The sequence below is a fragment of the Amblyomma americanum genome, chromosome 1 (genome assembly GCF_052857255.1).
Source record: "Amblyomma americanum isolate KBUSLIRL-KWMA chromosome 1, ASM5285725v1, whole genome shotgun sequence".
Classification (NCBI taxonomy): Eukaryota; Metazoa; Arthropoda; class Arachnida; order Ixodida; family Ixodidae; genus Amblyomma; species Amblyomma americanum.
In genome coordinates, this window is record NC_135497.1 from 353594771 (window position 1) to 353606538 (window position 11768).

The following is an 11768-nucleotide window of genomic DNA, read 5'->3' on the forward strand; positions in this document are numbered from 1 at the left end:
GGAACTGTTCAACTCATCACGGACAGCCAAGTACACAAGTCTAAGAAATGAGGTTGAGAGCCCTGTGCATCGACTTCTGGATCATACCCAGCAGCAGCAGCAGGTTTGTAAATGGTGGTGTATTTCACATTTTTAGAAAGCTGTGATGTGCTGCTTGTCTAGGGGCCATGAAAGTTTGTTGTACTTGTTGCACACAAGCACTGGCAATAAACACTCATGATCCTGCTCTAGCCAACCCTTTTTCTGTTTGGTTTTAAATTTAGTTTTTGTTCTTAGTACGGAATGGCTTTTGTACTGAAGTTCCGTAATGTTCGTTTTTTTTTTCTTCAAAGGGGCCATGAAATGGTATTTACTAAGTTAGGAATAGCGCATGAGGAATTGGTGTTCCATCGCTCATCAGCGCACCATAAAAAGTTTTAAGCTAGCTTCTTTAACACCGCAGATATTGGTGATTAGAAATGGGGCTCCTCCTCTCCCCCTGAAATCATACATGATGATGTGCCAGAAAAAAAAAAGATAAAGAACAGGTCGGGACTGCACCCAGCCAAGCACCATTTGGGCACATCCTATGAGAAGGCTTGGCCAGATTGACCATTCACGTCATTGGGGTTGGGGCAGCTAAGCAAGCACAGTGTGGTGTCGCCCTAATCAATTATGAGCAGCTTTTAAATTTGACTTGAATGTTCATAAAGACCACCTGTAAAATTTGTTGCTTTAGAATATGGCCATCAAAATCATTTCAGAGTCCCTTTAATTTCACATAGAGTTGTGTGTGTGCGTGTGCGTGCGCACACGCGTGCTCGGAAAGCTGTTAAAATGAGATGTTGCGGCAGCCTGTTATTTTTTCTGGACATGGGCCATATTGATAGGTTGAAAGAACTAGTTGCTATGATTAGTAAGCTGTTGTGAGTGGCATAACCAGATAATAGTGCAGTTACCGTATTTACTTGTGTAATGAATCCACTCGCATAATAAGCTCACCCACCAATTTTGTCGTTGAGAATTTTCTTTTTTCTTTAAGCGTCACCTTTTCCTAGTGCAATCCACGGTTTCATGCCATCCGTAGTGCAGACCTTGACAGCGCTCCAGGTGATGCGCGCCAATAACATCACAGCGTGTTTATCTTTTGATGACAGCTCCTGTGGAGATGACCCACTTGGATAACATGGCAGAGCGCCAAGACGCTGTGTGCTCTTGTCAGGAGCGCCAGTGGTGGTGGCTTGCTCGGCGCACTATTGTGCTCCTGGCTGCTCCGGTGTATGGTTAGAAAGTCGGCTAATGCTCGAGCATTAGAGGGAACATAGCGGTTTAAGCCATAATGCTATAAAACATCCTCTACACTGAAATGCTATGGAGGAAGCAGAACCTTCAGACCCTGAAGCGATTTGGCAAGCTCGAAATCATGAGCGAAAATGTCTAACTCCTCTCACACTACAGCTAACACTTATACATTTGCATTACACTCTCGTAACCGTCCCGCAAGTTTTTTAACCTTGTGTAAAAAACGCACATCTGACCTTCAGGGCCAGTGTTCAGTATGTGCACTTTTTATTTCACTGCGCCGACTATCACAAAATCGTTGCATCGCGTCATGATGCAGCAAACAGCTTTCTAAGTGAACAGTGCTTAACACCGGCAACATGAGCATGGCCTACTGTGTGCTTTGTTCATGATTGCTGGATGGACAGATGGGTGAGCTGGTGGGTGGCCGGGCAGGCAGGTGTATGATGTGAAATTTCTACTCTTGCAAAAATATCTGTCAAATTCTCTTCCTCACGTATTGAACCCTCCCCCCAAAGTGATGTCAACTTTTCTGGAAAAAAAGTGGGTTAGTAATGCAAGGAAATATGGTAGTAACTGGATATTTGGTGGGATTGAAATGGGAAGTTCACACTGCATTTTCACTGATGCCAACCTGGAAGCTGCAGGACAAGATTAGGGCTAGCATTTCTTGCTGGGGAGCAGTTTAAGAAACAATGCTTGGTTATGAAACAAAGGGGATAATAAATCGATAGTCAACGCCTTTTCTTCTTTTTTTCTTTACTTTTCAATTTCCACATCTAACTGCTCCATACAAAGAGGTGTGACTGTGCCTAACTGCTGAAAGCTTGTACAGATGGCTTATTTGCTGTGTGCGAATGCCAAACGCTTACCGTGGGCTAAACACTGTGAACATTGAATAGTTTAACCCTGACACACCTTAATACAAATTATTTGAGTGCTTGAATTAGGAAATGGCTGCATGATGTTGCTGGTTAGGGCTTCTTATGCCAATGAATGGTAGGAAATATACGGTTTACGGTGCCTTCTTCAGGGACAAGGAATGCAGGTACCTTCGGTTTGTCATTGCTGCAAATGTGTAATGCTTTCATGGTTCCTCCTCAGGGAAGAGTACTCACTTGAGCCCAGATATACCGAGCCTGCATACTATTTCGAATTATCGCCTGTATTGAACACACAGACTATCCCCTTAAAAATCCTGTGTAAAAGTATAGGAAACTCTGGTAGTATGATGTCACGTAGTGGTGATGGCAGTCGAAGCAGCAATGAAGACGGACGAAAGGGTCTTCTAAAAGAAAACTGTTTATTGGGCTGACTTGCACCCAAAATGGACTGAATCACTCGGCGGTGGCGAAGCGACAAGCGTGCTCGGCGGTCATCGAACAGAATGCCCGCCGCTGTCGGCCGTGCTCAATTTAAAGCTGATAGCGAACTTTCGAGATAAAGAGTGCAAAGTTACTAGAACATTCCGGAACAACGTAGAATCAGCTCTGCCTGGCTGCGATCAATCGAGATAAATCTAGTCGCGTCTTGCGTCGCAAACGAAGCGATAAAGCGATGTGGCGGCAGATTTGAAAAACGAACACACTGCAAATATTCGCGGCATTACTCCTCTTTCAAAGAAGCATCGACCGGATGCATTAAAACAAATAATGCGACTAGTAAGGAAAACAAACGAATCTTGCGAAAATAGACCATGGAAATGCAGTGGCCTTTAGCGCTCATAATACGGCTTCAGACGGACTACATGGACAACTTCTGGTCGTACGCGGCGTCGCTGGGATGCATTCATTGCGTCAGGGATGACTTCATAATCCAGTTCACCCAGCCGACGAAGAACCTTGTACGGGCCGAAATAGCGGCGCAAAAGCTTTTCACTCAATCCACGGCGGCAAATGGGCATCCACACCCAGATTTGGTCTCCTGGCTTGTATTCCGCGTTGCGTCTTCGTAGGTTGTAGCGTCTGGCGTCGGTCCGCTGCTGATCTTTGATCCGTAATCGGGCAAGCCTTCGAGCTTCTTCTGCGCGTTGAAGGTAGGCGGCAATGTCGATGTTCTCTTCTTCTGTAACGTTGGGCAGCATGGCGTCTAGCGTGGTCGTGGCCTCCCTGCCATGGACGAGCCTAAAAGGCGTCATCTGGGTGGTCTCCTGCACTGCGGTGTTGTAGGCGAAGACGACGTAAGGCAGGATGACATCCCAGGTTTTATATTCGGCATCGACATACATAGCGAGCATATCGGCGATGGTTTTGTTCAGGCGCTCGTTCAGTCCGTTGGTCTGCGGATGGTATGCAGTTGTCTTCCGGTGGCTGGTTTGGCTGTAGCGCAGGATGGCTTGCGTTAGTTCTGCCGTAAATGCTGTTCCTCTGTCCGTGATGAGCACATCGGGGGCACCGTGTCGAAGAAGAACGCACTCCACGAAAAATTTGGCGACTTCTGCTGCTGTTCCGTTCGGTAGGGCGTTCGCCTCGGCGTAGCGGGTCAGGTAGTCGGTCGCTATGATGATCCACTTATTTCCAGATGTTGACGTTGGAAAAGGGCCAAGCAAGTCCATGCCAATCTGCTGAAAGGGCCTTGAGGGAGGTTCAATGGGGTTCAGAAATCCTGCTGGTCGTGTGGGAGGAGTCTTTCGTCGCTGACAATCTCGGCATGTTTTCACATAGTGTGCGACATCGGCAGACAGTCGGGGCCAGTAATACTTGTCTTGAATGCGGCGGAAGGTGCGAGTAAATCCGAGATGTCCAGCTGTCAGCTCGTCGTGAGAAGCCTGTAGAACTTCTTCGCGGAGACAAGTAGGTACAACAAGGAGGTAGGCTGTTTTGTTCGCTGTAAAGTTCTTCTTCACAAGGACCTCATTCTGCACACAGAAGGAAGACGGTCCTCGCTTGAATGAAGCGGGGGGTGAAGAAACTTTGCCTTCCAGGTACTCGATGAGGCCTTTTAGGTTGGGGTCCGAGCATTGCTGCTGAGCAAAAGAGCTTGCGCTGATGGGTCCCAGGAAGGCGTCCTCATCGTCGTCCGGCGGCGTTGCATCTACAGGGGCTCGTGAGAGGCAATCGGCGTCAGAGTGCTTGCGTCCGGACTTGTAAACGACGGTGACGTCAAAATACTGGAGACGCAGACTCCATCGAGCGAGTCGGCCAGAGGGATCCTTCAAATTGGCAAGCCAGCAGAGCACGTGGTGGTCAGCGAACGGCCGTCCATAGAGGTAGAAGCGGAATTTCGACGTAGCCCAGATGATGGCAAGGCACTCCTTCTCAGTTGTCGAATAGTTAGCCTCGGCCTTGGAAAGGGAACGGCTAGCGTATGCAATGACCTCCAGCCTGTCACTTTTTTGAACGAGAACGGCACCTAGGCCCACGCTGCTTGCGTCGGTATGAACTTCAGTATCTTCGTTTTCATCAAAATGCGCGAGGATCGGTGGGGACTGTAAACAACGCTGAAGTTCCTTGAAGGCTTCTGCCTGCGGCGCTTCCCATTTAAATGGCACGTCTGTTTTCGTCAGTTGGGTCAGGGGCTCGGCGATGCGCGAAAAGTTTTTCACAAATCGTCGGTAATATGCGCACAGTCCGAGAAATCTGCGCACTGCTTTCTTATCGGCCGGCGGTGGAAACTGTTCAATAGCAGCTGTTTTCTGCGGGTCCGGGCGTACTCCCTCCTTGCTAACGATGTGGCCTAGAAACAGTAGCTCTTCGTAGGCAAAGTGGCACTTCTCTGCCTTCAAGGTTAGGCCAGACGACTTGATGGCGTCTAGTACTGTTCGAAGTCTTTTGAGGTGCTCTTCAAAGTTCGAGGCGAAGACAACGACATCATCTAAATATACCAGACAAATTTGCCACTTCAGGCCTGCCAGCACTGTATCCATTACTCGCTGAAACGTCGCCGGTGCAGAACAGAGACCTAATGGCATCACCTTGAACTCAAACAACCCATCCGGAGTTATGAATGCTGTCTTCTCGCGATCTCTTTCGTCGACTTCAATTTGCCAGTAGCCGCTCTTGAGGTCCATCGATGAGAAATATTTGGCGTTGCAGAGGCGGTCCAGTGTGTCGTCGATGCGGGGGAGGGGGTAGACGTCCATCTTTGTTATGTTGTTCAAGCGGCGGTAATCCACGCAGAATCGAAGTGCGCCGTCTTTCTTTCTCACTAGAACAACCGGTGCCGCCCATGGGCTGTTTGAAGGCTGGATGACGTCGTCGCGAAGCATTTCTTCGACTTGGTCCCGGATGGCTTTTCGTTCTCGCGGTGACACACGGTAGGGGCTTTGACGGAGAGGTCGGACGTGTTGATCCGTTATAATGCAATGCTTGGAAATTGGCGTCTGTCGCACCTTCGGCGATGTCGAAAAACACTCACTGTAGCTTTGAAGCAGATTGCGGATCTGGTCTTCTCTGTTCTGGTGCAGGGCTGGGTTGATGTCGAAAGTGGGCGAGTTCTCCTGGTCAGGTGAATCTTCTGCGGAGGGGTCGGAGAGGGCGAAGGAGTCTCGTACGTCAGATATTTCGTCGAAGAAAGCAATCGTCGTTCCTCTGTTAATATGCCGGTATTCTTCGCTGAAGTTAGTCAGCAGTACTTCGGCCTGGCCATTGCGGAAATGTGCGATGCCTCTTGCGATGCTGATTCCTCGGTCTAGAAGCAACTGCATGTTCCCCTCGATGATGGCTTCAGCGTTAATGGCTTTCGTGGCGCCTATGGTCACGATAACACTTGAACGGGGTGGGACGCTCACTTCTTCCTCCAGGACACTTAGGGCAACGAGATTTTCCCGAGTTTTCATCGAAGCGATGGCTTCTTCCGTCGAAAGCGTGATCAGCTTGGATCGCAGGTCGATGATCGCTTGATGCTCATCAAGGAAATCCATACCCAAGATCACTTCTCGGGAGCATTGCGGTAGCACAACAAAGGTCGCAGGATAGGTATGTCCTTTGACAGTCACTTGCACTGTACATCGTCCTGATGGCGTAATGAGGTGGCCATCTGCGTTGCGAATTTGTGGGCCGTCCCAAGCCGTTAGGACTTTTTTCAGATGCGCAGCGAATGTTCCATTCATCACGGAGTAATCGGCTCCTGTGTCGACTAGAGCGGTAACTTTCCGGCCGTCGATAGTCACTTCTAGGTCGGAGGTCCTGGCTCTTGCATTGCATGTCGCTCTCGGCGTCGGGTCACGGCTTCGTCGCGTATGCGAGTCACGGGTTGGGCGTGTGGTCGAAGCTCCTCTGGGTGGCGGCGTCGATTTCAAGGTAGCTTGCGTCGTGGTCGAGGTTCTCATTGTGTGCGGCGTCGGTGCAGCGAGTGTCAGTTCTTCATGCGGCGTCGCGGGTGCAGCGTCTTCGTGGGGCGTGGTCGGTGGAGGATCTTCGGCGTTTAGCTCGTGAGCAACCTCACCTCCAGAGGTTGCTGCCTTTAGTTTCCCCTACGGGGGCTGAGAGACCTTCCTCGTACCGCTGCTGCGTAGCTGCGGCGTGGCGACGCAAAGCACGAGGTTGACGGCGATGGTGAGCGCGAAAAGCGGTACGGCGTGGGCTCTTCTCGACGCAGGTACTCGTCGATTTCCTGCGGACGTTGTCCGAAGCGTGGTCGTGGGGCGTTAACGGAAAATCCTCGAAGACCGATACGTCGGTACGGGCAGTGACGAAGAATATGGCCGGCCTCACCGCAATGGAAGCACAATGGCCGGTTGTCGGAAGTCCTCCAGGCGTCGCATTTCCTGGGGCTTGAGCGTCGGTCATAGGCTGGGCGGGCGGGGGCTGGGAGGCGGCGTTGTGGAACAATTGGCTCACCTCGGGGAGGACGTGGGGGTTGTCGCTGGGGCTGAGCAGTCCTTACTGCAGCGGCGTAGGTCATGGCCTGGGGTTCTGTGGCCGTCGTGGTGTCAAGTGCCTGTTGCACTTCTTCCCGTACCACATCCATCAGAGTCGCTGCTTGTGGCTGTGGGGAAGATGGCAGTAATCGGCGTAGCTCCTCTCGGACGATTTCGCGGATAACTTCCCGCAAGCTGTCGCTGGTGGTGGCCGGCGTGTCCGAACGGATTGCACAGGCAGAGGAAGGACGATTGTACTGCCGAGCTCGGACGTCGAGGGTCTTCTCAATCGTGCAGGCTTCTTGCATGAACTCCTCGACTGTTTTTGGCGGCTGGTGGACGAGGCTTGCAAAGAGTTGTTCTTTTACGCCGCGCATTAAAAACTGAACTTTCTTTTCCTCGGTCATCCCGGGATCGGTGCGGTGAAATAGGCGCTTCATCTCCTCGACGTAACTGCGGACGGGCTCATTCGGAATCTGGATCCTGGACTCGAGAAAATGGATCTGGCCAGGGCATACAATGCAGAAAATGAATCACCAATGGTATCTTAGGGCAACAGAATGAATTTGATGGATTTTAATGGCACAAGGGCATCTGTGGCCAAAAAGTGCCTTAGAACAAGTTAATTTCGTCTACTCAAGGTGAAATCAGAGACCCATTTCCCAAGCATTTCATTCCAGATAAGCTGAGCACCACGCCAGGAAACAGCTTGTGCATTGCAAGAAAATGAATTTCACGATAAGGAAAATATAGCAGGAGATAGCTGATTATAAGCTCACTAGATAAGATTAGGTGATTTCTGATAGTGTGGCATGTAGCTGGTGCAAGACACAGATAATTAAACTGGAAAAGGCCATTGTCCTGAGGTGAATGTAAACTAAGCAATGAGGATAATGAAATTCGCTACACTACAGCTGTTAAGAATCAGCTCAAGTTCCATGCTTCAAGATGATGCAAGTTTGCTCAGTGAAAAAAAATCATAAGTTCACCCAAGAATTGGTATCTTGGCGGTATCAGGCTGCAGGTGCAGATGAATTAATCCTGCCTCAGAGAAGAGCTACATAGAGCACAAAACATTTTAGGCCAGTCCTACACTGACAGCTGTTAATAACTATTTTAAAACTGTTTTTCATTGCAAAAACAATAATACCGAGTTTGTGTTGGCCATGTGATTATGTTACTGAGGCTCTCTTAAAAATTCTAGCCATAGCTAAAATACAAGCTGTCTCAACTAAGTTTTTATATCAACAATGAGAACATAAACACATGCAGATTATTCAAGTAGAAGTTTTATTCTTCATGACGTGCCCTACAAATTTTAAATTATACTGAAAAGTAATAGAGTGGAGTGCTTGTGCCAAAAATACTAAACCTCAACAACAAAGAGAACACAAGATAAAGGCAACAACATATTGCCCAAAATTTAAATGTTTGACAGAACAAATATGAAAAGAAAACCTCTCCACAACTGGAACAAAACAGCGTGATACCGAGCACACATTTGAAAATTGTTTCATCCAAATCCCCAGTCTGGTGCTCCAGCACTCTTCAGCCCGCATGTCATGAAATGCACCATAGTTCTGGTAGCTGTAAAGAGTATACAGCTGATCCGGTATTTTGATATCTGAACAGTAACCCTCAATGACCACCAGGCTGAATACTTTCAAGAGGCTGTTCTAGTAACAAGACTGCAGTGAAACACTTAGCAAGTTATGCTGGCGTAATAATGCAAACCGTTAATCTTAGAGTTCGCTACCACGCAACTCTGTAGTAACTCCTAAAGTGATGCAATCGAATGAAAAAAAGGACTGCCTATTATATAAACAAAAGTCGAGGCTGCAATGCAAGGCCACTACAGAAGTGCTGCAATACAGCAATAGCGATACAATGTACACTTTAAGCAACACAATGAAACATGATCTTTTATCCTTAATTATCAGAATTTAGATATTTCATTTTCCTTGCTCTCTTGCAAAATTAAGTTTAGATCGTGAAAGCGCTCAAAAAGACAAGGATACAGAAAGAGATTTCCACACAGTGCACTTACTTCCAGTGTCTTTTTGAGCACATCCGCTATCTAAACATGGTAACCCAACTAGCCTAAACGCTGTCGTTATTCCAAAATTAAGGGCACAGGGTAAGGTAAAATTAGAAAAAAAATCGTTTTTTTTTCTTTTGGAATTTTAGAAGTTCAATTCTTTCTACACATGTTCCATGATCGCACTTTCCTCAGAAAGCCATATTTACGGCTGAAAAACGCTTTTTCCGAAACCAAGTAGTGAGCGGCCACGCCCCCTTTCACGATTAACGTCAATTTTTTCAACCAAAAAGTCCACCACCTGATTTCAAAACTTGTCTAAAATCAGCTACATATAAAAATTGTCTGGCAACTATTGTACAGCTCCTCTTTTTTAGCCAAGACAGTCCTGAGACGCTTTGCACGTTTTTTCCACGTTTCTGCAACCTTCATGCAGCTGCGTCCGAGTGCTATCCCTTTCGATCAGTATTGTAAATTGTGCCGGTGTTGGTTGCTGCTGATAAGTTGAGATGCCCAGGGCAAAGAAGGCCTTCGTCAGGCGTGAATTTCACGGCAACCGCTACGCTCATCGTGAAAAAGCAAAAGGATGTCCACGACCGAATGAGATCCCGAACGCCGAACGCGTCAGCTCCTCGACATCGAAGCTTTCAAGATTTTCTCTGTGCTTCCAGGAAGAGGATGTGCTACAGAGCAGCAGCCAATATGCCTTAATGGACATGGACGGCATTTGTGCCGCAATTACACAAATTTGTGTGTGCAGAGAGTGCGGTGGAAGTGTTGAGCTCATCGAAATATTGACAAAACGGGTAGGCGTTGCAAGCGTTTACAGTTTGAACTGTGAAGTGTGTAGTGCCGCACAACGATTTGAGACGCAGAAGAAAACTACTTCTGGCCTCTATGAAGCCAACCTCAGGTTAGTGTATGGCTTGAGGTTCATTGGTAAGGGAATGGCTGCAGGAAATATACTCTGTGCTATGCTAAACCTTCCTAAGCCGCCGACAAAGTTTGCGAAATACAATCAAGAGCTTCTAGGTCACATCGAAGCTGCTGCTCAGGAGTCGATGAAAAGGGCAGCTGACGAAGCTGTGCAGCTGAATGAGGGGGATAAAGACATCGCAGTTGCTCTTGATGGAAGCTGGCAGAAGCGAGGCCATACTTCCAATAACGGCATAGTCTCTGCGACCAGTGTAGACTCTGGGAAAGTGCTGGATGTGGAGGTTTTGTCTAAACGTTGTCCAAAGTGCAGCATCAAGGGTATAAACAGTGACCCCCTTCATAGAGAGGTGTGCCAAAGCAACTACCAAGGCACCAGCGGTGAAATGGAAGTCGCAGGAGCACTGAAAATTTTCGGCAGGAGTGAGGAGCTTCACGGCGTTCGATACGTCAAATACCTTGGGGATGGTGACAGCAAGGCTTTTATGGCTGTGAAGGCACAAATGCCATATGGTGATTCCGTTGAAATATCCAAGGTTGAGTGCATAGGGCACGTGCAAAAAAGGATGGGCACAAGGTTACGAAGGCTAAAAAAAGGAAACAAAGCAGGAAAACTCTCTGATGGAAAGAGCCTCTCGGGCCGAGGCCGACTGACTGATGCAGTAATATACAAGCTCCAGACGTACTATGGTTTGGCCATCAGAAGAAATGTAGGAAACCTGGATGAAATGCGAAAGGCCGTTTGGGCAACCTTCTTCCACTTATCGGCCACAGACGATGACCCATGCCATGGACTTTGCCCAAAGGGACCTGATACGTGGTGTGCCTTCAACAGAAGTCAGTCAGAGGGCAAGCCATTTTTCCACAAGGAGAGTCTGCCTGCATCTGTCTTGGAGGCTATCAAACCCATTTATAGGGAGCTATCGAAGGCTGAGCTCCTAGAGAAGTGCCTGCATGGGCGAACTCAAAATGCAAATGAGTCGTTCAACCATGTTGTTTGGGAACGCGCGCCAAAGAATGTGTTTGTTAGGCTTCGGACCCTACGGATGGCAACACTGGATGCTGTTCTTTCATTTAATGATGGTAGCATCGCACGGGCCAACGTTTTGAAGGCGTGTGGATTGAACCCAGGGAGCAACACCATCAAGTGGCTGAGGGAAGCTGACCATAAGCGCATGTACTTTGCGGGCCGAGCAACACGACAGCTTACAAAAGAGGCCCGACAGTCAGAACGACAAGCCGAAAAGCGAAAAAATGACGGCGACAGTGACTACGAAGCAGGGGGCTATTAAACCAATTACTATGAAGGCGTTTCTGCGAATAAAAAATGGTTTTTCACATCTTTTTTCTCTTTACGCTCTATTATCTCAAAACAGTGTTTTTTCTTACAAAGGTACCATTATTTCCAATGCCTTTCAAGACAGACGGCTGATTTTTTTTTGCAATCATCTACATAAGTGTTGCCAACTACTGAACTAGAATTAAGCAATTTCACTGAGCAGTTATTCTGTTATGAATTTTGAAATGCGCAAAGAAAGGCCAGGTTTGTGTACTACCGGAAAAAATTTTATTAAAAATCGAATTTTCAACACATTTCAAATATTCTACTTCAGTAAAAAGAGCACAAAATTTGGCAAACAATGATATATGCATTATTAGGCTACTGTTATTAGTTAGTGAGAAACATGTACCTCAACATGGCCTAAAATGCATGGG

General features: G+C 47.8%; 1 protein-coding gene across 1 annotated transcript in view; it reads left to right on the forward strand.

The window, feature by feature from the left end:
• Positions 1 to 11768, forward strand: part of LOC144115580 (uncharacterized) — a 54076-nt gene that overhangs the window by 14277 nt on the left and 28031 nt on the right. Inside the window, exon 5 of the mRNA XM_077650004.1 lies at positions 2 to 103. Within this exon, the coding sequence (XP_077506130.1) occupies positions 2 to 103 (102 nt within the window). The remainder of the gene's footprint in view (position 1; positions 104 to 11768) is intronic.